Source organism: Prunus dulcis, chromosome 7 (assembly GCF_902201215.1).
Source record: "Prunus dulcis chromosome 7, ALMONDv2, whole genome shotgun sequence".
Taxonomy (NCBI): domain Eukaryota; kingdom Viridiplantae; phylum Streptophyta; class Magnoliopsida; order Rosales; family Rosaceae; genus Prunus; species Prunus dulcis.
In genome coordinates, this window is record NC_047656.1 from 9,669,431 (window position 1) to 9,696,073 (window position 26,643).

Here is a 26,643-nt window from a genome sequence, read left to right on the forward strand (position 1 = left end):
AACAATGGAAACTTTCATATCCACATCACTAAGTGACTTAATATGGCGCAAAAAACTTTTTTTTTTTTTTTTGGTGGAGAAATTTTAGGATTGCATTTATAATTTAGCCAAAAAAAGTCACTAGCTATAAATGACTATTACAATAACGGAGCGGTCTAACATCAAAATTAAAACAATCTGATCCACCTCCACTAACAATCACTCAGTATCGAAGAAACTCTGGCATAGGCATCCCAACTAAGATTGTAAACTCAGAATAATCAAATAGAGATAAAGCTTGAAAAAAATCAAGTCATAACAATACAAATAAAACTCTCACAAAGGAGAGATGAAAAGCTCTCACAAAAGAGAGATGAAAATCTCTCACAAATGAGAGATGAAAAGCTCTCAGAAAAGGAGAGCTGAAAACTACACAGACAACCCAAAGAGTCTCTGTGACTTATTCCGAACATAAAGAAACCGCCAAAAGGATGGTGGTGGAGATCCGATGCCGAAACGCATGTGGAGATCCGATGCCGAGACGCAGCCGCCTGTGATGGTTGGAGGAAAATTATAACAAAATGAAGACAAAGAGGGAAAACCTTCTGTCTCTGAAAATGAGGGGAGAGAAGAGAGGGAGGAAGAGAAGAGGGGAGAGAGGAGGAAGAATAGTGGCTTCCTCCCCCGTCAAAGTGAACTTGTCATTTTCTTGTTGGTTCTTAGTGTGTTAAAATTTTATAAGAAGCAATTAGTTATTAGAAAATGATAAGTGACTATTTTTGGGTTTTTCTCTCCAAATTGGCTCTAAGAAATTTCGTGTATATCCATGTTAGAATGGGTCTACTTGTGGAAAGCCCTTTATTTATTTATTTATTTATTTTGCAATTTAACTACAACGATCCTTGAACTTATACGAGTTTCATTTTGGTCCATCAATTCTTGCACGAGTTCTAATTTAGTTAATTCAGTATAATAATAAAAAAATTGTTGGTTTTTTAAAGATTATTGTATCCAAATTATTAGTTTTACCACTTAATTTTACCGAATTTGAAAAAATAACTAAATTGGAACACGTACGAGATCTGATGGACCAAAATAAAACTAGATATAAATTTAGGGATCATTGCAGTTGAAAAAACCTTTGAATTTTACTAGCAAAATGAAAAGCCAAGAGAATAATGATGAAATATATATATAAAGATTAGGCATGTGATATTTCTAGTTAGGTGGTCACTGCACCTAGTGGATTAGATTCCACATTGAGTATCCATATCGATTGGTAATTATCTTTTGTCAAGACAATAGAAAATGATTTAATTTTTACAATAGTTCTTGCATGCTAATCAATTACCATATCCGAATAAATTGACATAATATATTCTTGCTGGCGACTTATAGTTTGCATTCATGTTTGTATTGGACTCGACTCACAAAGATTCAGAAGCTTTTTAAACCAAAAGGAAATTGAAGAAATAGAAGGAAATCTTATATACGAACATGATTGTTTTGGCATAAAGTTTAGGTTGGAGGCTATGATTTCAGCAACTTCCTTTTGTTACCAACAAATATAGAAAAGGGTGGGGGAAAGTAATTAAAGGAGGCATTTCAAAATAATGGGGCTTTTAAAAATAAAAATAAAAAAAATTCAAGAGGCAAGTCCATTTAAATAATGCTTGAATATGTACTGTTAAGTTTTCTTTTTGAAAATTAGTGATAATTGTATTCAATAATTGGACACAAAGATCAAATACTCATAAAGGGTTAGTATAAAGATGTATGCACAGTAACTACAGGGGGTTAATCAATATATAAGAGGATATACTGGCGACATCGCACAACTTGTATCTCCACTAATAGCCCTAAAAGACCAAATAAATTTCAATGTAACAGTCACATGCCTGAGCAAATCAGACATGTAATACAACGCCCAAAATTACAAATAGAACGATAACTAACTCTCACAAGTAGAGACTAAAACACAAATAAACACCCAACTCACAAAGAGTTGTTGGTTTCAGTATTTTAAAAAGTAGGAAAATTACCCTTAAAATTATAAATTATTACACTATTGACCCTTTTGTGCGTCAAATTACAAATGATTAAAAAGTTGACATATCCATATGAAAAAAGAAGAATTGACACATCACCTATACTAGAAGGTTAAATAGAATCTGTCCAACAAATAAAAGGTTAAATTTTTTCTATAAGTTCTTATTTGTTGTCCATATGACATGTTAATTCAGGTTTATCATCCATGTCCGCATAAAATGGGCTAATTAAGTGTTAGGTAAAAATAACAAAGGTTAAATTTCCTTCCACTCTCTATTTTTCACCGGTGTACCGCCCTTTACGGAAATACTCTTAATTTGCTTCATAACAACTCTATATAAAAGGTGTTGGAAGGTTAACCTTTGAATCAAGGCATCTTGAATCAACATTCAACATCCCTCTGTCTGTGTTTTTGTTTCACACGCGTGCACGTACACACACAAAAATCAAGATGGAGGGATCCAAACGTATGTTTTCAACTGTCTTCATCCTCGTCCTGCTCCTTGTGGCTATTGGTATCTCTCTCTTTCCTCATTTTAATTTCATCTTTATATTTGATTAGTGATATATTTCTTTTCAATGCTCAAAGACGTTTCAAGTTTGAATCCACCTTCTCTCATTCATTTTTATCGATGAATCTTTGGCAGGGACGGGTCCAATGGTTGCTGAGGGCAAGGTCGAAACAAAGGAGACGTCGAGGACTTGTGAGTCTTTGAGCACGAAATTCAAGGGACCTTGCTTCCGATCAAGCAACTGTGCAAATATTTGCGAAAAAGAAGGCTTCAAGGGAGGCAAATGTGTTGGCTTCAGGCTGAGATGTACGTGCACTAAGAAATGTTAGTGATATAACACACTAAGTTATTTTGGTGCATGGGATTGAGGTGAATGAAAATTTATGGCCCTTTTTTTCTTTTTTATAAGAGAATAAATGACTAACCCTAATATAAATTTGGGGGTTGTGTCCGTGTTTTTGTTCTTATGTGTTAACATGCGTGAGTTATTTTGTAATCAATAAAATAAATAACAAAATATCGTTCATTTCTTAATGTAATGATACTTTTTTTTCTCTATACAAATGTGATCTTTCTAGCATTACTTTAAACTTTTTACCAATGCGTAATGTTGATTATACTATTTGTAACTTTAGGGGCTGCTTTTGTTAGTTTTTAGAGGCCATGAACCAACTCTCACTCACCTCAAGCTACAGAGATGTGAAACATAATTGATCCAAATTAGTTATATGTACAACAATGGAAACTTTCATATCCACATCACTAAGTGACTTAATATGGCGCACAATTTTTTTTTTTTTTTTTGTTTTTTGAAGAAATTTTAGGATTACATTTATAATTTAGCCAAAAAAAAAAAACCACTAGTTATAAAGGGCCATTACAATAACGGAGCGGTCTAACATCAAAATTAAAACAATCTGGTGCACCTCCACTAACAATCACTCAGGATCGAAGAAACTCTAGCATAGGCATCCCAACTAAGATTGCAAACTCAGAATAATCAAACAGAGATAAAGCTTGAAAAAATCAAGCCATAACAATACAAATAAAACTCTCATAAAGGAGAGATGAAAAGCTCTCACAAAAGAGAGATGAAAATCTCTCATAGATGAGAGGTGAAAAGCTCTCACAAAAGGAGAGCTGAAAACTACACAGACAACCCAAAGAGTCTCTATGACTTATTCTGAACATAAAGAAACCGCAAAAAGGATGGTGGTGGAGATCCGATGCCGAAACGCATGTGGAGATCCGACGCCGAGACGCAGTCGCCTGTGATGGTTGGAGGAAAATCATAACAAAATGAAGACAAACAGGGAAAATCTTTTGTCTCTGAAAATGTGGGGAGAGAAGAGAAGGAGGAAGAGAAGAGGGGAAAGAGGAGGAAGAATAGTGGATTCCTCCCCTGTCAAAGTGAACTTGTCATTTTCTTATTGGTTCTTAGTGTGTTAAAATTTTATAAGAAGCAATTAGTTATTAGAAAATGATAAGTGACTATTTTTGGGTTTTTCTCTCCAAATTGGCTCTAAGAAATTTCGTGTATATCCATGTTAGAATGGGTCTACTTGTGGAAAGCCCTTTATTTATTTATTTATTTATTTTGCAATTTAACTACAACGATCCTTGAACTTATACGAGTTTCATTTTGGTCCATCAATTCTTGCACGAGTTCTAATTTAGTTAATTCAGTATAATAATAAAAAAATTGTTGGTTTTTTAAAGATTATTGTATCCAAATTATTAGTTTTACCACTTAATTTTACCGAATTTGAAAAAATAACTAAATTGGAACACGTACGAGATCTGATGGACCAAAATAAAACTAGATATAAATTTAGGGATCATTGCAGTTGAAAAAACCTTTGAATTTTACTAGCAAAATGAAAAGCCAAGAGAATAATGATGAAATATATATATAAAGATTAGGCATGTGATATTTCTAGTTAGGTGGTCACTGCACCTAGTGGATTAGATTCCACATTGAGTATCCATATCGATTGGTAATTATCTTTTGTCAAGACAATAGAAAATGATTTAATTTTTACAATAGTTCTTGCATGCTAATCAATTACCATATCCGAATAAATTGACATAATATATTCTTGCTGGCGACTTATAGTTTGCATTCATGTTTGTATTGGACTCGACTCACAAAGATTCAGAAGCTTTTTAAACCAAAAGGAAATTGAAGAAATAGAAGGAAATCTTATATACGAACATGATTGTTTTGGCATAAAGTTTAGGTTGGAGGCTATGATTTCAGCAACTTCCTTTTGTTACCAACAAATATAGAAAAGGGTGGGGGAAAGTAATTAAAGGAGGCATTTCAAAATAATGGGGCTTTTAAAAATAAAAATAAAAAAAATTCAAGAGGCAAGTCCATTTAAATAATGCTTGAATATGTACTGTTAAGTTTTCTTTTTGAAAATTAGTGATAATTGTATTCAATAATTGGACACAAAGATCAAATACTCATAAAGGGTTAGTATAAAGATGTATGCACAGTAACTACAGGGGGTTAATCAATATATAAGAGGATATACTGGCGACATCGCACAACTTGTATCTCCACTAATAGCCCTAAAAGACCAAATAAATTTCAATGTAACAGTCACATGCCTGAGCAAATCAGACATGTAATACAACGCCCAAAATTACAAATAGAACGATAACTAACTCTCACAAGTAGAGACTAAAACACAAATAAACACCCAACTCACAAAGAGTTGTTGGTTTCAGTATTTTAAAAAGTAGGAAAATTACCCTTAAAATTATAAATTATTACACTATTGACCCTTTTGTGCGTCAAATTACAAATGATTAAAAAGTTGACATATCCATATGAAAAAAGAAGAATTGACACATCACCTATACTAGAAGGTTAAATAGAATCTGTCCAACAAATAAAAGGTTAAATAGAAGGTTAAATTTTTTCTATAAGTTCTTATTTGTTGTCCATATGACATGTTAATTCAGGTTTATCATCCATGTCCGCATAAAATGGGCTAATTAAGTGTTAGGTAAAAATAACAAAGGTTAAATTTCCTTCCACTCTCTATTTTTCACCGGTGTACCGCCCTTTACGGAAATGCTCTTAATTTGCTTCATAACAACTCTATATAAAAGGTGTTGGAAGGTTAGCCTTTGAATCAAGGCATCTTGAATCAACATTCAACATCCCTCTGTCTGTGTTTTTGTTTCACACGCGTGCACGTACACACACAAAAATCAAGATGGAGGGATCCAAACGTATGTTTTCAACTGTCTTCATCCTCGTCCTGCTCCTTGTGGCTATTGGTATCTCTCTCTTTCCTCATTTTAATTTCATCTTTATATTTGATTAGTGATATATTTCTTTCCAATGCTGAAAGACGTTTCAAGTTTGAATCCAAATTCTCTCATTCATTTTTATCAATGAATGTTTGGCAGGGACAGGTCCAATGGTTGCTGAGGGCAAGGTCGAAACAAAGGAGACGTCGAGGACTTGTGAGTCTTTGAGCACGAAATTCAAGGGACCTTGCTTCCGATCAAGCAACTGTGCAAATATTTGCGAAAAAGAAGGCTTCAAGGGAGGCAAATGTGTTGGCTTCAGGCTGAGATGTACGTGCACGAAGAAATGTTAGTGATATAACACACTAACTTATTTTGGTGCATGGGATTGAGATGAATGAAAATTTATTGCCCTTTTTTTCGTTTTGTTTAAGAGAATAAATGACTAACCCTAATATAAATTTTGGGGTTGTGTCCGTGTTTTTGTTCTTATGCGCTAACAGTGCGTGAGTTATTTTGTAATCAATAAAATAAGAAAATAATATCGTTCATTTCTTAATGTAATGATACTTTTTTTTTTCTCTATACAAATGTGATCTTTCTAGCATTACTTTAAACTTTTTACCAATGCTTAATGTTGATTATACTATTTGTAACTTTAGGGGCTGCTTTTGTTAGTTTTTAGAGGCCATGAACCAAGTCTCGCTCACCTCAAGCCACAGAGATGCGAAACGTAATTGATCCAAATTAGTTATATGTACAACAATGGAAACTTTCATATCCACATCACTAAGTGACTTAATATGGCGTAAAAACTATTCTTTTGTAGATATTTATTTAAAAACTCATTTTAGCATGACATATTATACAAAAATTCATATAGAGTCTATTTGGAAAGAAAACCCCAAAGTTAGTCACTTGTCATTTTCTTATTGGTTCTTAGTGTGTTAAAAATTTTTGAGAACCAATTAGTCATTAGAAAATGACAAGTGACTATTTTTGGGCTTTTCTTTCCAAATAGACTTTAAGAGGAATTTCTCATATATAATATGTCATATTTGAATGGGCCCACTTGTGTTAAAGCTAATTTTTTAACCCATGACACAGAGAAAAACTTATCTATATCGAGGATATCATAGTGGCGCTATTCCGAGCCAATCACCCATTGCTGTGTGTTTTAACTTTTCGACATAATAATGCGTGATAGACTTGAATCCGCTACAGTGACATTCCCGTTACATGTAATTTCTTCTCCATGTCACAAAGTGATTTTATAATCCGAATCATGTACTTTTACGTGCCCTTCAGAAAATCATTCGTGAAAGCAAAAGAACAGCCAAATTATAAATAAAAAAGAAAAAACCGCTTTTTTTGTCTGAAATTTTACTAAGATGCTCTATCTTCTAGTATCTTGGACTTTTCAACCCAAAAAAAAAAAAAAACTAAAATTCATATATGTTCAGTGGTCATGTCGTCATTAGATTAGACACACAGAAGAATAAATTCTCCTTTGATTTTTTCTTTAGTAATGCTCTTTCTCTAATTATATAGTAGTAGGTTTTGGTCGACAACAATGCAGAAAATATTCCAAATTACGACCCCAAGAAAAAAAAAAAAGAAGAAGAATAATTTAATTATAATTATAATTTTTTAAGCCAACGATAAAACCAAATGAAGAAAGAAAGAACATGCATTTAACAGACAAGAGAGGTAGTTTTTTTTGGAAAGGCGGCGTCTGGGGTTTTAGAGGCAAAAGCCAAAGCCAGAAAACGACGAGAAGAATTAGATGCATCTTGAATCTGATGCTCACGGGACGAAGGATGACTTCACAGCGTACCAGAAGTTATGCCCTTCTTATCCTCGCCACCAGCCATCGCTCGCTGCCGTAGCTCTCACCACAACTTGACACTATTCTTCTGGCACTATTTAGCAAATTATTTCTCTCTTATTTCTCTCCATGATGTCAACTATTTTACACCAAACCCTAATCCGTACACATTCGAAATTGACGTCATATTTATCTAAAAAGTTCTTCATAGTGGAAGAATTTCTCAATTATTGTTCAATTTTAAGGGTCAATTATTATCTATTAGCAGTATTCTTGTGTTGAAGCTATTTCGGCTAACCGGACATATCATGACTGTTAAAATGACTAGCATTTTCAAGGGACCTCCGAGTAGGCAATGTTGGATCCTTCCCACCCACTTTTGTGATAAAATATGAAATTTAATCTTTGTTGGGACCAACACAAACTATACATTGTTGTATTGCCTAGTCACTTGAAGTGACCAAAAGAAGGTGTTTTTCACCCCCTAACCTAGCAAAGATAGATACCTCCACCATTCCAATCCTCTCAATGTTGTCCCTTAGTTGTCCTCCAATTGGTTCCTGCTCCCTTCTAGGTGTATCGATGAGTTCGAATCTGGTGGATTTATGACTTCTCAATTTGGTGTCGGCCGTCACTATGACCCTCTGTTCTCTCCTTTCGAATTGGCTTCATCTTTTGGCTATAGTTGATAATCCGAAATTCGATTTCTCGCATATATCTTGGAAGATGTGTAGAGCTACGACACTGTCACGGCTTGAGTGCCTGCACCACCTTCTTTTTGTTTCATGGTTATGTTTGTTTGCCTTAGAGCTGTTTTGAGAGGAGTTGGTTTATGGTGGCAGATTTGTGGTGTTCATGTTTTTTTGTTGTTTTTGTTGCTGTATTGTTATGTTGTCTTCAAATCGATTATTTTTTGTCAATTTTAATTCGATTATTTTTTGTCAATTTTAATTTTGTTTATCTATTGATATCATTATCTGGAATAGTCTTGGTGCCCCTATTTATCTGGTATTGTGGAGTACTTTTGAGCTTCCTTACTAGGTTGCTTTGTTTTGTTGTATTTGTATGCCAACCTTTTTTGGGTGAGTTTTTAGAATGAAATTCATTGTTCGACCAAAAGAAATAAGTCACTTGATGTGACCAACTTTTTCGAGAAGGCAAATATGCAAGCAACATGCCAATTAATTTGTTAAAATACAAATTAAATGATGTGTTACAAAAAATTATTCAAAATACATACACATTTATAAGAAAAAGACATATTTTATCGTTATTCTAAATTATAAATACTTGAATAGCATTTGCAGTTTTTTTATATAAGCGATAGTCTAAACTACATATGAGTGGTGTTTTTCACACACATTAAACTAAAATATCATTTGACTTCAAACACGAGACTATTAATCTACAAATCAATATTATTTTTCACTAGACTAGACCTATAAGGTGGAAGTCAATATCAGTACACTTGCCCTTTAGTTTTCCTAACTTTGGGAATCAATATTCTAAATCAAATGCTTCTTTTATTGGTGTGTGTTATTTAAAACTGAAAATCACTAGGTACGTAAAATCAAGGATAATGATTATATAAATAACAAAAAGAGGAAACCCGAAAGTGCCATGTACAAAAGTAGCAAAGGGCAATTTAGCAAAAGAAGCAAAAAAGAGAGCGTTTAGGTGGTGAGAGTGAGACTTTAAGACGATCGATAGCTCTCCGTACTTTTCCATTGGCCGCATCCCAACTCGTATCACAAGCAAGAAGTTAAATTCACTGCTCTCTCTCTCTCTCTCTCTCTCTCCAGCTCAAGATCTTCCTAGCTTTCGGTGCTATGAAAAGCTAATCTGAGGCTGCAGGCAATCTCTCTCTCTTCGCTTCATAATAGCCTCTGCATCTTTCTCTCTCTGTTTTCCACAGACAACACAGACCTCAAGGTTCCGTTTAATTACGGGCCTGTTTATCTTCTAGCTAAGGTTTCTGTCTCTCAGTGGCTTACGCTTCGGTCGAGCTTAGCTTTTCCATTCGGTTGCTTCTTCTACAAGATCTTATCCCACTCTGCTTAAAATTTAAGCTGAAATTTTGCTCCGGAAAGTGAAAGAAACAAAAAAAGAAGAAAAAAAATTCCGAGAATTTTCTCGGAAAAGCTACGTGAGCAGTGTATGTATAATGGTCCTCCAGCATCAAATTCTGGCACGAGCCCATTAATTCAAATCCCACAGTGGCAAACAGAGCAACCACCATTCATGGATTCAAATACCCATCAGAACTTGCACTCCCAAGAGCACCAAACTCACCAACCCAATTCTGGGTTACTGAGATTTCGCTCTGCTCCGAGCTCACTGCTGGCAAATTTCAACGAGAACAGCGATTTGGGTCTCATTGGTAAAAACCCAATTGAGGGTTCTGAGTCAGAGAGATTGTTTTCTAGATTTGCGAATTACACCCACACCAACGACTCGGATTCTTGGCCGTCGAGTTTTCAAGAGTTGGACGACAAGTCTACGGTGACGGCGACGGAGGCGGCGGTGACGGAGAGCCGTATGAGCTCACAGCAGCAGGGCTATTCTGGGCTCCCTCCTCATTATCCGAGACACAGCTCGTTCAATGGCTCGTATGGGTTGGTGGGTTCGGCTGCAATGAATCATCACACTCAACCCAAGGCCGTTCACTCGAATCTTGTTCGACAAAGTAGCTCCCCTGCTGGGCTTTTCTCCAACAGCTCTGTTCAAAATGGTAATCTTTTTTATGCTCTCTTTCATTAACTTATGATTACATGTCATTGTGTAATTTGAGTTGTTTAAAGATTTCCATTTTAGTATTAGGTTATAGGTAATGAACTTTGATTTGGGAAGCTCATTTGCATTTTGGTTGAGTTGAGAGAAGATATTAACAAACGAGAAACAAAAAGAGTAAGAGATTGGATATAATTTGGAGGAGTGATATTAACCTCTACTAGGCAGAGTGCATTAGGCTCATCTTGTTAAGATTTCAGAGAGAAAGACCTGCGGACTTTACATTCTTTAACACATTTTTTGTGCTGAAAATTTAGCATCCATGTGGTTAATCTTATGGGAAATAATCGGTTGTGAGTTCAACTTCGAAGTGTGCTAACGGAGTTGAGGAAATTACTTTAATCATAAGATGTACTATTATGGACAACACTTATCTAGGATCCTCATAGTATTGGGAAACTTAGTCCTAATTAACAGCTGATAGATCACAATTAGCAAGGTACATTAAATAATTGAATATCTTAAAAGAAAAGTTCAGGCTATGCCACCATTAAAGGTACAGGAAACGATGGACTGAATGGTACTAATGGAGAACTAAGTCCATGCACAGACAGCTTGGAGATTGCAATGCTGATACTTGATTTTATGGTACAGGATTCCAATTTGGAACTTGGAATGATTCATCAAATTTTGCTGAAAATTTAGGTGGCATGCGAAGAGACCAAGATAATGAGGGGAAGTTATTTTCTGTTCCTCAGGTACTAACTTGCGTTTGTGGTTGAATTTCCTCAAATTTTTTATGCATATTTAACTCATTCTGAATAATTTTCATGCTTAGAATGGAGAGCTTGAAAACCGGATTCATTTACTATCCCACCACCTGAGTTTACCTAAAACTTCAGCAGACATTACCATGGAAAAGTTCTTGCAACTCCAAGATTCTGTGCCTTGTAAAGTTAGAGCAAAGCGAGGTTGTGCCACTCATCCCCGAAGCATTGCAGAAAGAGTAAATATTTTCCTATATCCATAGCCAGTTAAAATCTTTTGTTAGTGAGAAAAATATTTTTTTCATACATAGTAACTTGGTATGTTCACCATATCACTTAAAATTTTGATTTTTCTTCTTGGTCTTTGCTCCAAAAAAGAACATTCTCTATTTACTGAATGAAGTATTTGTGGCTTTACCCATGAATTTAAAGATGACAGTTATGGGGTAATTTATTTACAGGTTAGAAGAACACGGATTAGTGAACGAATGAGGAAACTACAAGAGCTTGTCCCAAACATGGACAAGGTAGAATTTGATACAAGCATTTTACCCTCAGATCTATTGTCTACTTATCCTTGGAAACTCATGGCATTTCATATTTTTTTATAAATTTCTTGGCAGCAAACCAACACAGCAGACATGCTAGATTTGGCTGTTGAGTATATTAAAGACCTTCAGAAGCAGTTCAAGGTATGAGAGAACTTAAATCAAGAGTGTCTGCATTGTGGACAAGCGTCAGTTTTTAATCACAAACAACGTGTATTCTTTTGCAGACTCTTAGCGACGTTCGAGCGAACTGCAAGTGTTTAAACATGCAGAAGAAGCCGGTTTCGAATCAGATTGTTTGACGTGCTTTTCTGTACAGGAAACCAGGAGAGTGATGGGGGGGAAGTGGATTGAAACCACATAATATTTTCTTTTTAAGCAGTGAACATCAAGTAGAAAGTAAAAAAGAGATAGAAGGTATTGTAGTTTTTAGTGGGTTTGATGTAGAAGGTTGGTAAATTTTCCACCACAACATGGAGAGGGGACCAGGCCTTGTAAGCTAGCAAGCTTTTGATTCCCAATTACACAGTATATGAAATAAACATAAAAGAAAGTACATGACATGTTCTAATAATCCAGTCCTTTAAATTTATCATTTTCTATTGAGTGTGTTTTATTTTGAATACAAGTGATAATCTAAACTATAACGAGAAAATGGGTTTTCTCACATACCCGCTACCAAAGTGTCATGGGGATTTGAACTTGAGACCACTAGACTCTAAGTCAATGTATTTTTTCCACTAGGTTAAATTCCGTTAGCATTTTCTATTTAGCGAGACAGACAGAACATAGACATTTCTATTTCAGGCTGACTTTAGTTGCTTGCTTTGTTAAATACTTCCGACAAGAAATATATGGAAGAATTGATTATCCAACTTATCCAGCAAAGGAAAAAACAAAGTTTAGCACAATCAATGTGGTGAAGAAGGGTTAGTTTATGGTAATAAATTGGTTTCCTGTACGAGATCTTTGAATTCTCAAGGCATCTATATGATCGTGGATACCTTTAATTATTGATGCCAACCACATATTTATGATCTGAAGACTTTTTTTTCGTAGTTTTTTCTTTTTGGGTAATGCTACGGAGACCATCTATTTGTACCATATTTGTGTACCAACTGATATGGCTGATGAGTTGGCTATGCCACATAATTAAATGAGCTTTTATTTTATTTTATTTTATTTTCTCTTCACTTCACAGAAACCTAAGCGGTGTAGGAAGGTATATTCAATTGGTTCTTCCCTACCTCTTCCCCTTCCTCATCCTTATCTTCTCTCTAATCTGCCAACAACGATAAATCATACTAGAGTTTTTCCTACAACTCGGATCATCAATTGGTTGATTCGTCAGCCTACTCCTTCAGATTCATGCTCGCTCTCCAATTCGACTCACTTGTCTGGAGTGACTTGTAATTGTTGACTCTGTTTCCAGCGATAGCGAAGCCCACCCATCTCTGCTCTGGCTCAGACCATGTCATCTATGATCTCTTATTTCTTTTCTGGGACTTGTTCGTCATAAGTGATTCTTCTATGGTCCGTGTGTCTCCTTCAGTGCTTCTCTTTCATCGTGAAGATTTGAGATTCTTTTTGGTTAGGATAAATCATGGGTCTTTCTTTGTAGTGTTTAAATGTCTGTGACTGCAATTGGGTATAACGTTTGAAGAAGAGACTGATTAGTTGAAATAATACTGTAGGGCACAATAGTACGATAAACTTATTATTTCAAACCCAAACTAAGCTCATCTCAAGTTCAAGAGCCATGGAAAGGAGAGACTGATGAAGCCGTCCATCAAATCATGATGGAAAGTTGGAAACTATCTATTCCCTAGCAACAACACTAATTTCACCTTTTTCAAGCAAGTCATGGAACACCCTCACTTTCCCTGCTCATTCCAATGATGCATTTTCCAAAGCTTCCAGTAGCCAAAGCAAGCACCATGCCATAACATATCTCTTTGACAACGCTTGGTCCTTTTAGTGTTTAAATGTTTGTAACTGCAATTGGGTGTTCGAATGGAAAAAAAGGTTAAAGTGGTTGAAATTAAAAAACCACATCCCATTATCGTTTAAAGAAGTGCTTCAATGATTTCTGATGTTCATTTAAGCAATTAAAATCATTATCTTAATCATGCATTTGATGCTTTAGTGCATTCGTTGTTTACGATTCCAACACATGAAAGTTGAATTCTTGTTGTGCAAATGAAAGTTTTCATGGCAAACGAGGGCTATGTTCAGATTTTGCCCTTATGTATCTTGTCATTAGTGAATGGTCTTTTTCTTCTTCTGACTTTACAGAGATTCTAAGCAGCTGTGATATGGCATCATTCCAAGTATTCTTGAATGTCCAGTTGGTCCAAAAACGACTCACTTTTGGGGACCTGTTGCAAACTGGATTTGTTTCCGTTGTATGCTTCACTTCCATGATATATAGAATGTATTTGATTTCAAATGAGGTTTCTTGCTTTTTGACTAATTCTGATCATAATGGGCTGATTTAACAGGGATTGACGGATATGAACAAACCTCTAAAAATGATTTCTGGCAACAAGACAGCAGGTCCAATCTCAAACTAAAAGGGTGGCACCCTAATTCAATCAGAGGTTGTAGCAACCTTAATCCAATCTCAAACTACAACCATTCAATCTCAAGTGCAATATGGTCTTTTCAATTACAACACTAACAGCAAAATGTCTACATTAACAAAAAAAATGGAATTTTTAAGTTCGAAAGTGTCAACAACTTCTGCAATTGCAATTCTTTTGCTTCCAATGATCAATTTCGTTGGCCACCACTTCCTCCAGAACTAAAGCTAGGCATGTATATATTGTAGTCTTCATTCCAATATTGATATTGATGATCCTAAATATGAAAAAAAAAGAAAAAAAAGAAAAGAAGAGGAAACAATATATAAATTCAACATTTTAATATAAAATAAATAAAAAGTACGGAAAGTTCTGAAATTAAACTTCTTTTCTATTACCAGAAAATGATTCTCATGAAGGATTGGATGAGCCATATGTCCTATCTCATACTCCCTATACAACTGATTTAATTGACCAGTTTGAGTAAAACCCATAAATGTGGCCATATTTTCCTGCAATGTTTCCATAATATTGGTCGTTACAACTAGAGAATCATCAGTACTAGAGCGAATGACTAATAATGAATTTTAACAAACAAAAACAATCAATCAAAACAAAACATTCATGTCATACCTGCATAGCAATGCTCTCTTGTGTTCCAACTACACCATCACCTTTAGAAGTAGATGAACCAACAATATGGCCAATATTATCAAATTCTGTTGGCTGCAAATCCTGCATAAAAACTCAAGGACAGTCACAATAAAATACTTTATTGATTGAATAATACATTAGAAAATAATAATAAAAAATGTATCCATTTTAATTACATACATTCAGTTCTTTCTCTCCATTAGTGTTGTTTCCACAAGATTTGATCTTTTTGTTACTCTCTTGTTTCTTCTTTTTACTATCTTGTTTCTTCCTAACTGCTTGCTCCAACTGAGATTTCCTCCTTTTAAATAGTGGACGGCCTTTCTTTCTAGCTGCTAAGGGAGTAAGAATACATTGACTTGGATTCGGAATTGAACTAACATCATTCTCAATGTTCCTACCAATAGGTGACTGAGGATTTGGTTGATCACTACCACAAACAACATTATGTTTGGAGAGTTCCTCCTTTACATTATCCATCCAAGTCATCACAATCATGCACTTATTGTCAGAATCATTTGCCAATTCCTTAATCTCATCAAAAGCCTTTTGCATCTTATGACATCGTTGTGCTTCAGGTGTGAGACTATAGCTTTCATAATTGATTTCAATCCTTGTGTGACATCTTTTCACATCCTTCCTCCATCTTTGCATTATATATTTTTCTGCAATCAAGTCAATGTTGTGGCGAAGAAAAACATATATTGTATGACGGCATAATATGCCTCTAAACTCAAACATGCGACAATTGCACTGGACTTCATTGTCATCTTCATTAAGCCAAACCTTGAAATAAAGTCTCTTTTTTTTCCCTTCCATCATGAAATCCTCAGATATTTGGTACTCAAAATTTGCACCATTCACTTTATGTGAAACATAGTCGCAATACATTTTGCCTATTAATTCTTCATGAAATTCTTTATATTTGGAAATAGTGTAAACCTCTTGAGCCTGTTTCTCCATGTTATAATGAGTTCCACAATCAAAACCAATGGATGAAGACTTAAAATCTTCTTGCTTCTCCTTTTCCACCTTAACTTTCAATGCATTTTCATATTGCTCCACAAACTGTTTTAAAGTAGTCTTAGAATTTACATGGTCATCAAAAAATGCATTCATACTTTCACTTCGTTGTGTGGTAGACATTCCTGCCTAAAAACTATCTTTCACAAAACATGGTACCCAACGTTGTCTCTCATTATATAGTCCAGCCAACCATTCATTGTCTTGTAACTCATATTTCTCAATTATTTCATCCCAACCTTCTTCAAACTCAACCTTCTCCAATGAGCCATACACAATACTTTGCAAGGCATACATGATAGCTTCATATTGCTTGTAACGGTTCAACTTACTAGGAAACTTGTTCATTATGTGCCACAAGCACCAACGATGTCTAGTATTAGGAAAAATAATCTCAATGGCATTTTTCATGGCTTTATCTTGATCAGTAATTATTCCCCTAGGAGCGTGCTCATGCATACATGTGAGCCAAGACTTAAACAACCAAATAAAAGCATCAGTATCTTCACTTGAAATCAGCCCACATCCAAGTAAAATTGATTGCCCATGATGATTTACCCCCAAAAATGGAGCAAATGGCATGTCATACTTATTCGTCAAGTAGGTTGTATCAAATGTAACAACATCTCCAAATTCCTTATATGCCGCCCTACTTCTTGCATCTGCCCAAAATACATTTATTAACTGACCATCGTGATCTAAATCAATTGCATAGAAGAAATTTGAATTTTGAGCTTGCATATTCAGAAAAATAAGTTTGGATTGCAGTAGTATCGCCTTCCCCAACCCGTAATCGTCTCACATTTTCAATATAATTTCTAAAATCCTTTTCCAAAAAGGAGATATTCTCATGACCCCCAGCTTCAACCACTAATGAATTATAGCTCTTGTTTAACCTTATTCTAGCTCTATCATTTAACTCAATCCTCCTTTTCATATCTGAACTTATTGTCCGATGACATCGAAAATAACGAGCCTTGGTTGGACTCATATCATGGTTATGATCAAGCTTGATAGAGTTGATCTGCCACCTTCCATCTAAGATTATACCTGCTCTTACTCTAGCTTTGCAACCAATTTTTATATTTGGATGTGGCTTTAGGACATTACTTGATTTACTTTTATATTTGCCTTCTAGACCACATGAAATAGTCACATATTTCAATTCTCCCTCATCTCCCTTTTGTGATGTTCTCTTCCTCACGGGAAACCCTAATTGCTTCAAATATTCTCTATAATAGACAACTATATCATCAATGTTGTTAAAAGTCATCCCAACTCGAGGCTCTTTCACATTCTCTCTATTCTCCAATTCAGGATCCTCACTTACTGCTTCATCATCATTCTTTTCCATTTGAACCCCATCTTCTTCTTGATTTATATATGAACTCGTAAAGCTACTCGAAGACATGATTACAAAATAAAATAGGATCTGCATAGTAATGGAAGGCATGGAAAAAGAGATTTCAAAACAGCAACCAACATAAATTACAAAGACCCATATCCATACAAGCAAGGAAAAAGAGGTTTCAACACAGCAACCATTGTAATATTACAGCCATGGTATTTTATTTGAACTTGCAAAACATATTGTTCATTTTGCATGAGTGCCATATGCATAGGAGAAAACAAACATAACACACAAGACACAAAAAGGGAATACGGATAGGAGAAAACAAAACTCCCAGTAACATAAGATTACTCAAAACAAGAAAAAAAAAAAAATCAAAGACTTCAAGTATGGAGGGAGGCATGTCAAGCCATCTGTAGAAAGAACCAAAAACGGCTAGTTATGAGACCCAAAACAAATATTGAACATGATATACAATTAGTATGAAAGTATTCAATACTGATCTTAAGAGTAATACAAATATCTCAATGATTCAAAGAATCAATCCAAAAATTTGAATCATCATCCAACAAGAGAAAACCTAAGAGTGAAATAGAGATGAACTTACCGTCGTCACAGGCGTCAGGAAAAATTCTGGTATGATTTATCGTTGTTGGCAGATTAGAGAGAAGATAAGGATGAGGAAGGGGAAGAGGTAGGGAAGAACCAGTTGAATATATGTGAAACAAAACTTCCTACACCGCTTAGGTTTCTGTAGAGTGAAGAGAAAAAAAAAATAAAAAATAAAAAAAATAAAAGCTCATTTAATATGGTACAAATTAAAAAATTATAGCCAACTCATCAGCCACATCAGTTGGTACACAAATATGTACAACTAGATGGTCTCCCTAGCATTATCCTTTCTTTTTTGGTTACAGATATTTATTTTTTTTTTGCTTTTGCAGCTGAACCTTATCCTGTCTTCAAAAGGTAAGCTCAGCACTAGATATTAAGCGGTCAGCAAAACAAAATTGCAGTATCAAAGCCCATGGTCTCACCATCTTGTTTGTCCTTTTTTGGAAGATACTTATATGAAACTGGAATAATCCAGTATTACTATCCCTAGCTAGTAACAATATAATATGTGTGATAACTTTTTAACTTGACATAATTTTATTGGTCGAAAATAATAAAAAAGTGCTATTTCCGTTGCAACTAAAATTTTCTCATATTTTGGGGGGTTTTATAATTGAAGAGGACTTAGGAGGCCTTGCAATGCGTAGACCATGGACCATGAATACTAGGGAGGCTCGTCAGCACTGTGAAAGGAAATGTAGTTTGTGTTGGAAGATATTGACTTTTATTATTTCCGAAACTATAGCTATAAAATACTCAATCACTTCCAACATTTTTTTTTTCAATAATACTATGGACAACAACTTAATCACATAAATTTCTATGTCAATTTATGTAGCATGTGACATAATGTTGGCGTTACGAAGTCAAGTTCATATATAATAGAATAATGTGTCTATTATTGGTGGTCGTCATCTAGAGAATAATGAGATTTTTTATGGGCAGCGCGTCATGCTTGATGTTGCTCTCTCTCTCCCTCTCTCTCTCTCTCTCTCTCAACTGCTTCTAAATGAAGGGCTGAGATTTAATGGTTGTTGACATCTAACAGCCCAAATTAAACCAGATTTCAAAATTTAGAAACTCACCCTTGTAGCACAAGAAAATAATTTCCATCCCATTTATTCTACCAGAAATGTAAATGGAGATGCTTTACGTCCCCAAAATTGCATCTCCCATGGGGAGGTGTTCTAATTTTGTAGACTCTCACGAATGATAAAACCCCTGCATGGGAGACTAATTAGCAAACAAAAACATTGGTCAAAAAAATGTTTTATGATCTTTATTTTTTATATTTTTAACAGGATTTAGATCCAAAGTCTACCAATTCCCCACTCTCATCCCAATGCCATCGAAAGTTAGAGCTTAGAGGCAAATGTTGGGTGATTGAACCAAACTAAGATTTGGATGTGCAGTAGATGTTTGTTAGGGCAGTCGACTATGGCAATGAGCCTGCCTCATTCCACTCAAATTCAAATTCTCATCTCGTAAATTCAATTAATTTAGAGTAATTTAAATTATTATTTGTATAAATAAAAATTTATGTTGTTAATTTCCAGGGCATTAGCCAGAATGTTTCACATGGCGCCCACGGGCCCTACCTATCAAACACACGATCCAGATCTCACCACTTGTACCAAAACTGTTGTACCGGCAAGTACACTCAAAACTATTCTCACAGTGAACTTGTAAAACCGTTAATGGGACCCGTACTAGCCGATGGTTTCCCCGCCTCTAACTCCTCTCTCCCTCCCCTTCTCCACAAATGACCAAACCACCATGTCCAGCTCCTAACAAACTCTCCTCTTCCTTTCAAACCCTAATTTTACCACATTTCCCATTCTCTCCCTCTCTGTTTCAGTAATTCTCCAAACACACCCCAATTCTTGCTCTGCTGCAGCACAAGCTTTTCATGTCCAACAAAATGCACCCACATGGTTGATCTGAAAAATTCACATTGTTTCATATTGTTTTTTATGTTCCAAATTGTGGGTTTAAGAAGCAATCTGGTGTGGTTTGATCGCGGTGAGGATGTCGAATTTGTACGGAGATTACAATCAGAAAATTGATTACGTGTTCAAAGTGGTGTTGATTGGAGACTCGGCGGTTGGAAAAACACAGCTGCTCGCGCGCTTTGCTAGAAATGAATTCAGTGTGGACTCGAAAGCCACAATCGGGGTCGAATTTCAGACGAAAACTCTTGTTCTCGATCACAAGACGGTGAAGGCGCAGATTTGGGACACTGCTGGCCAAGAAAGGTGCACCATTGTCTCCAATAACTTTTCTTGTTTCATTTTTGGAAAATGATGAAAATTTTGCTTAATTATTATTTGGAGATCATCTAGGATATCTTGTTGCACAAGGCATACCCATTAAATGGATGGTAACAATAAAGGATCTGTATTTCTAGTTGGAGGGCTCCACTTCTGTTTGTTTTGGAATTGCTGTTCCATTTGTTCTTAAACAAAAATGTTTACCAATCAATAAAACAGAAGGTGCTGCAGGATGAGCAGATTTCAAGGATTGGATCTAATATCTGCTCTGGAAATATGAATACTATCTTTGTGGGGAGGCCTCGGGTTTTCGAAAGCATATGAAATAGAATGGTGCTGCATTTAAGGTTGCACACAGCAATGATGTAGAGACACAAAACAGGTGTTTAGCTTGAAGGCATCATATGTGAGTTCAGAAATTTGAGATGAAATACAGTTTTTAAGGATTTGAAGTTGCATAGTTGTTGGGGTTCTCTGCTGTGCTACCTTGAATTTATCTTGTGGCCACCAGATGCCATTGATGGATTGCAATATAACTTCCCCACCTCATTCTAGCCAGCAAGATCCTCTTTATCAGTGATGATCTTATGCATCTAATCAAGCTGCTCACAAATGGTGGTGTAGACAGAGGTCTGCCACCTCAGGAGCTGCATTTGCTCTTCCATCTTCACCTTCATGTACAACCCTCCAAACACATCTGAATTCTGTCCCCTTATTATCTCTTCGCTGTTGATTCCTCCACGCATCATTCTTGATCACCTTTCCTTCACCTAGCATCCATTTCCTTCTGACTTAATTAAAGATGAATGACTGAGTTTTTGGAAACTTGCACACCGAAAACAAATCATAATTTCAATCTAGGTTGTTACTTGTTAGGGACTCTACGAATGCACTCTGTGTGGACAGAATGAGATCTCACCGGGTTACATCTCATTGATTGCTTATTTAGGATACATTTCTTGCTACAATCTGGTCTCAGTGGTTTCCAATGTAGGTGTACTATATGGACATGGGAAGCGCTTATCGTCTTTGAAGGAGAATCTTTTATGTGACAGCTTCAAATGGATATTATCAATATACTTTGTGATTCTGTGAAAATTAGAATTTGTGAATGAAGCTGCTTTTATATGAAATGTAGAACTTTTAGACTCTTTTTGGTTTCCTTTTGGGAAACATGGATTTGTGAAACCTCAAAATGTCCTAATAAGTGACAGCTTGGACTGAGTAATTGCAAGAAATCTCTGTAACATTTGTTGTTTGCCAAAATACAAAGAGTGCTTTCCGTCTTTGATTATAATTTATGGCCTCTAGAACTCATCCCCTTGATTATCTCTTCAGGTACAGAGCTGTCACAAGTGCATACTACCGAGGCGCAGTCGGAGCAATGCTGGTTTATGACATGACAAAGCGCCAATCATTTGATCACATGGCTAGGTGGTTGGAGGAATTAAGGGGCCATGCTGATAAGAACATTGTTATTATGCTCATTGGCAACAAATGCGACTTGGGAAGTCTCCGAGCAGTGCCAACTGAAGATGCACAGGAGTTTGCTCAAAGAGAGAACCTATTTTTTATGGAGACATCTGCTCTTGAAGCCACCAATGTCGAAACCGCCTTCTTGATGATTTTAATGGAGATATACCGGATAATGAGCAAGAAGACCCTCGCTTCCAATGATCAAGATGGTGGAGATTCAGGGCTTCTAAAGGGAACTGCGATTATCGTTCCTAGTCCAGAGTCGGATGCCTCCAGGAAGGGGGGCTGCTGCTTTTCCTCCTAATTTTATCAAACTTTTACTTTCAATTTTTTTGAGGCTTAATTTCCAGAAAACAGCCTCCATTAGTATATGGAATTGGAAGCTGTTTGTTCTATTTTTTAGAATATAGAATCTTTTGTACAAAGTTTCTCAGAATTGATGTATGATTTGGATTTTGGTCACTTCAAGCGCAGCATTCAAGAGTTTTTTTTTTTTATTTTTTTTATTTTTTATTGTTTGATTTATGTTCTCATAAATTTCAGTTCTTAATTATGTCTGTTTTGCATAGCAACAGGTTTGAAATGTATCATCATGGGGAACTAATTGTCCATCACATTAGCAGCCACTACATCCATAACTTTGACCAAATAATAGTTTATGTCTAATTTTAATTTGATTGTTATTACATCTTGTCTCTTGACTTGGAAAGGCATTGTATGATTACAATTTGCAATTTTTTTTGTTTCATAAATTAATATGATACTTATTTTAATTTAATTAAGTATACAACAAAGTCTCGTTCATGAGATATGAAACCAAAACTCGGTAGGTTTTTACAATAAGGTAGAGAGCCTAGACCGTACCGTTAAACAATTATGTTTACTCAGATTCAAAATTGATGGCTTTTAAAAGAAGAATTGACCATAGTCGAGAAAATCAATTATTCCCTAATCTAACAATTTATTTAAACTTTGAAATCTAGTTATGAGAAAATAACTTGGAGATCCAAAATCTAAAAACAAACTTGGCTTGTTTATCCCGCTCATTAAGAAAATTTGAAATTTATTGGACAAAGACAATTCGAAATTTGGATCCCGCTTAGAAGAAGTAAAAGATAAAAAACCAAACACGTGCGAAATTTCCCAACACGTGCGAAAATTTGGGGTTGGGGTTTGGGCGTCTACAAGACCGCCCATTTTTCCAGTTTGAAAATTTGCCCATTCGCTCTCTCACAAATCCAAGCTTCCTCTTCTTCTACTTTCAGAGGCCCCCCCACTTTACGCTGTCAAACGAAAACGCTCCAAAACCCTAATTCTCCTCCAGGTAAATCAATGGCCATCGGGGTTTCTTCTCTTAGGTCGATTTGTATGCTAAAATGAAGCATCTGGATCGCCCCTAAGATTATCATTTCCGATTGAAATGTCATCTGGGTCGAGAAAATTTCGGGGTTTCTTGATATGGTTGCCCCTGATAGTAGAAGTTTCGATAGTAGTTTGCCTCCGAAAATTTTGCATTTTCTGGGGAACTGAGAGCTCTGCTCTCTTTTCCGTTCTGAAATCTCTTAAACTATTTAGATCTGATTCAGGAACTCGTCGCGTTTTCTTGCGACAGTTCCCTTTGATTTCTGTTTGATCTAAATTTCCTTTTGCCTTTTCAGTTTGTATCGTGAAATGGCTGAAGCAAGAGATAGACTGTCAAGGGCGCCTGTTGATCTCGCAGACACCTATGCTCAATGGCTATCGCGCAATCGCAGTATATACATAGATCCGCCAGAGCAGGTTCTTCAGGTTGTTCCAGACTTGTCGAGAACGCCAGCGAGACAGAGAGCCCCAACAGCATTAGGGTTTGGGGCCACCGGAGTTGTTGGTGGTGGAGGGCTCCTGAGGAGCAGTTTGAGGACTCCGAGGACCGGAAATGGGCGTGGTCGGATCCCATTTGGGTTTACGACACCGGCCAGAGAGAACACGCCGCCGGCCGGGAGTTCTCGCCGGAGAAGGGGCAGATCCAGTAACAGCGTGTTACCTTCTTGGTACCCAAGAACCCCTCTCCAGGATATCAGTGCTGTTGTGAGGGTAGGAGTCACTTTCTTGACCCTTTGTATTTCTGTGTTGCTTGATTAGTTTATTGAGCGATGGATTTAATTGCGTTTATCTGACGGTTGTATATGGCCTTAGTTTGATTGGTTTAATTTAATTGAGTTAATTTCATGTCTGTTTGATTAATTTGAAGTAACCCATTTCGTGGTTGATTGATATATCATATTGGTTTCACTTTTTCTTTGTTTGTAGTAATTGATGTATTAATTTTATTGCAATTTGGTCTGGGTTTGATTGATTCTTATTCTGTAGCAATTAATGTGTTGAGCGCATGTCTCCCTAAATCTTGATTTGCTGTGTTCTCTCGGACTGCATTAATGTCTTGTTGTCATGGGGTTTAGAATTTATAAAGATGAAAAACACAAGTGTGTGTATTTGGTGTATGGTAAGAAGTTGTATAAAAATTTAGTTGAGTAGTTTTTTATTTTAATTTTTATTATGAGGAATCTGAGGTCCCAGTTCTCCTGGCAAACAGGTGGTTTTGCGTTAATTGTGTGTTGGTTCAGCTTTTATGGCCTTAATAGTATGCACATTTATTTTATTGTATGTACTTTGTATACTAGTTGTGGTATAATGCATTGATTAGCTCATACTTGTTATACAATATGAATATCTCTTTCCATACTTCAATTGCCCAATTTAATACTTTTAAGCAGGCCATTGAAAGAAGAAGAGCACGCTTGGCTGAGAACGATGGCCAACACACTGAGGGTCAAGTTCCACAGGGCCGGAATATCCTTGATCAGTATCTGCTAGTGCCAGGTGCTCAACTTGAGCATGGTGTTCCTGTTACTCCATATTCAGCTGTTCGAACCAAGCAATGCCCACCTCCTTCCGTTGGTAGAGTACAGAAAATTATAAGGGAAGCCACTAACACTCAGACTGCTGAAGGAGAATTTCTTACACCACAGAAGAAACTATTGAACTCAATTGACACGGTTGAGAAAGTGGTGATGGAAGAACTTCAGAGGCTGAAGAGGACCCCAAGTGCTAAGAAGGCTGAGAGAGAGAAAAGAGTTCGAACTTTGATGTCAATGCGATGAGGGAGCAGCAGTAGCATTGGAACATAGGAGATTGGACAAGGTTTAACGCAGTTGAGACTTATCACCTTCTGGTGATACATTTCTGACCCTCAGACTTATCACCTTCTGGTGATACCGTTTTGATCCTCAGACGGTTATCATCCTCTGGTGATATTGCCTACCATATGACTCTTATCATCTTCTGGTGATATTGCCTACCATATGACTTTTATCATCTTCTGGTGATAACTTTACTTTGACTTAGCAGATTTTGTTTTTGTTTTGAAACTTAATGTGCTTAAGGTCTTAGCATACATGGGCAGTTATCACTGCTAAAGTTCTCAGTGTGAGGGTACTATATTCCTTTTGTCTAGTTGCCATCATTCTTTGATGGTCTTAGCAGTAGATAAGTGGTTGAAATGGTGTATATATAGGGCCACATCTCCATCTTTGTTGTATTTGTTCAGATCATTTCTCATGTACAATGAGGCCAATTACTTTTCATGTATGATGTGAAGCATTTGTTCTTATCAAATGCAGTTCGATTCTCTAATGTTTTGGAATTTGATCTTCATTCATAGATGCAGCTGTTAAATGTGAGAATGTCATTGTATACTATGGTTTTAAGATTTGTATATCTAATTCGGAACTTCAGGTTCCAACACAAATCACGGAAATTTCGGTTGCTGATTTGAGTATGTACTATGGATTTAGAAAAAAATGAACAAGTTGATGAGAAATACCATAAAACGACAATTTTGAGCTAACAGAGTAAGAAATTGATGGGAAAAACAAAGAAGGAAATATTTACCTATCACAGAGAAAGAAGACATAAATCTAGCAGCAGGCTGAGATATGTCATGTCTGGATTCAGATTACTGCGTACCTGCTACTCGAGTTCGGCTCGATACAAAGTCAAGCCTCCACATTTTTACTCTTACAGTTGGTAAGTTATATAGCCAAGTGGAAGAAGTGAAACAGGGGAAGTGGGATTGTTTGATCCAAACAGTGAATTAGTATTGGAATTATGTGGGACGAGTTTAAATTTGCCATTACCAATTGAAGTGATTGCAAAAACCAAGCTGCAAGCTGGTAGGGTAATGTATTGTGGTATGGATATTCACCATTAACAAAAGATAAGAACCAAACCAGAGGAAGAACAAGTATTGGCTGTTTGCAATGGTGGCCATCAATGCTCTACTTTCAGATTTTCATTAGCTTCTATTATTGGTTCATTACATAATAAACAATATTGTGTGCCACTATTTCCACCCATGTCCTATCTTTCTATCCACCATTAATCCTAAAATACCCTTTAATTATTAATTCAAGCAAATTCTCTTTGCTAATCATTAGTAGTTGAGTTATCAAGAGGTAAATTTGTGCCGGGATGGGAAGGGTGCTGAGGCGTTTGATCTACTAGAAAAAACTTACAAGACTTTGTTAAAATGCATTGCATTTTGTAAATGGGGGGATTCAATACTGGTCCTGTGAGTTAAGTTCAAGACGTATATACCTTATCCTTGTTTGGGTTCATATATGAGATTGGAAATCTCAAATATCATGAGATGCCGAGTTTCGACGATATGGTCAATGCTGATTGAATGCAATAATGTGACTGTGCCACTATTGACTATTGGGATGAAGGTGTAATGGCATAGCATGTGTGTTCTGCTATGCGCTTGGTGGCTCTCTTGAATCACTATTCAAGGATGAGCTGGGATTGCTCAGAATGGTGGAGGTTAGTTTATGCATTTCTAGGAGACAATTAAAATCAAGGAGAGTAGAGTAGGTGGATTAATTATGTCAGTTGAGGTTTTTTGTCCTAAGTTATTAAAAGTCATTTTACAAAAGGGTAAATTTGTTTTTAAAA

The 26,643-nt window shown here is 36.0% G+C and overlaps 5 protein-coding genes and 1 pseudogene across 5 annotated transcripts; 5 read left to right on the top strand and 1 right to left on the bottom strand.

The window, feature by feature from the left end:
• The first annotated feature begins 2,379 nt into the window (after window positions 1–2,379).
• LOC117634861 (defensin Ec-AMP-D1-like) lies at window positions 2,380–2,976 on the top strand. The gene is made up of 2 exons (XM_034369127.1): window positions 2,380–2,543; window positions 2,676–2,976. The coding sequence occupies exons 1-2, from the start codon at window positions 2,480–2,482 to the stop codon at window positions 2,867–2,869; spliced, it is 258 nt and encodes an 85-aa protein (XP_034225018.1). The 5' UTR covers window positions 2,380–2,479; the 3' UTR covers window positions 2,870–2,976.
• Window positions 2,977–5,685: 2,709 nt separating this feature from the next.
• LOC117634800 (defensin Ec-AMP-D1-like) lies at window positions 5,686–6,371 on the top strand. The gene is made up of 2 exons (XM_034369024.1): window positions 5,686–5,834; window positions 5,967–6,371. The coding sequence occupies exons 1-2, from the start codon at window positions 5,771–5,773 to the stop codon at window positions 6,158–6,160; spliced, it is 258 nt and encodes an 85-aa protein (XP_034224915.1). The 5' UTR covers window positions 5,686–5,770; the 3' UTR covers window positions 6,161–6,371.
• Window positions 6,372–9,438: 3,067 nt separating this feature from the next.
• On the top strand, window positions 9,439–12,237 carry LOC117635819 (transcription factor bHLH130-like). The gene is made up of 6 exons (XM_034370188.1): window positions 9,439–10,366; window positions 11,020–11,123; window positions 11,204–11,371; window positions 11,594–11,659; window positions 11,756–11,824; window positions 11,908–12,237. Exons 1-6 carry the CDS (start codon window positions 9,793–9,795, stop codon window positions 11,980–11,982), a joined length of 1,056 nt encoding a protein of 351 aa, XP_034226079.1. The 5' UTR covers window positions 9,439–9,792; the 3' UTR covers window positions 11,983–12,237.
• Window positions 12,238–14,806: 2,569 nt separating this feature from the next.
• LOC117635338 lies at window positions 14,807–17,350 on the bottom strand (annotated as a pseudogene).
• Window positions 17,351–19,634: 2,284 nt separating this feature from the next.
• On the top strand, window positions 19,635–22,028 carry LOC117635820 (ras-related protein RABA4d). Its single transcript, XM_034370189.1, has 2 exons — window positions 19,635–20,160; window positions 21,514–22,028. The coding sequence occupies exons 1-2, from the start codon at window positions 19,934–19,936 to the stop codon at window positions 21,953–21,955; spliced, it is 669 nt and encodes a 222-aa protein (XP_034226080.1). The 5' UTR covers window positions 19,635–19,933; the 3' UTR covers window positions 21,956–22,028.
• An 836-nt stretch (window positions 22,029–22,864) lies between these two features.
• LOC117635991 (protein POLYCHOME) lies at window positions 22,865–25,350 on the top strand. Its single transcript, XM_034370402.1, has 3 exons — window positions 22,865–22,975; window positions 23,310–23,724; window positions 24,405–25,350. The coding sequence occupies exons 2-3, from the start codon at window positions 23,323–23,325 to the stop codon at window positions 24,789–24,791; spliced, it is 789 nt and encodes a 262-aa protein (XP_034226293.1). The 5' UTR covers window positions 22,865–22,975; window positions 23,310–23,322; the 3' UTR covers window positions 24,792–25,350.
• Window positions 25,351–26,643: the final 1,293 nt, after the last annotated feature.

Coding starts and splice junctions, on each gene's coding strand:
- LOC117634861 (XM_034369127.1), top strand. CDS start 2,480: ATGGAGGGATCCAAACGTATGTTTTCAACTGTCTTCATCCTCGTCCTG. Junction 2,544..2,675: donor CCTGCTCCTTGTGGCTATTG/GTATCTCTCTCT, acceptor AATCTTTGGCAG/GGACGGGTCCAATGGTTGCT.
- LOC117634800 (XM_034369024.1), top strand. CDS start 5,771: ATGGAGGGATCCAAACGTATGTTTTCAACTGTCTTCATCCTCGTCCTG. Junction 5,835..5,966: donor CCTGCTCCTTGTGGCTATTG/GTATCTCTCTCT, acceptor AATGTTTGGCAG/GGACAGGTCCAATGGTTGCT.
- LOC117635820 (XM_034370189.1), top strand. CDS start 19,934: ATGTCGAATTTGTACGGAGATTACAATCAGAAAATTGATTACGTGTTC. Junction 20,161..21,513: donor GACACTGCTGGCCAAGAAAG/GTGCACCATTGT, acceptor TTATCTCTTCAG/GTACAGAGCTGTCACAAGTG.
- LOC117635819 (XM_034370188.1), top strand. CDS start 9,793: ATGTATAATGGTCCTCCAGCATCAAATTCTGGCACGAGCCCATTAATT. Junction 10,367..11,019: donor CAACAGCTCTGTTCAAAATG/GTAATCTTTTTT, acceptor TTTATGGTACAG/GATTCCAATTTGGAACTTGG. Junction 11,660..11,755: donor TTGTCCCAAACATGGACAAG/GTAGAATTTGAT, acceptor ATTTCTTGGCAG/CAAACCAACACAGCAGACAT.
- LOC117635991 (XM_034370402.1), top strand. CDS start 23,323: ATGGCTGAAGCAAGAGATAGACTGTCAAGGGCGCCTGTTGATCTCGCA. Junction 23,725..24,404: donor ATATCAGTGCTGTTGTGAGG/GTAGGAGTCACT, acceptor ACTTTTAAGCAG/GCCATTGAAAGAAGAAGAGC.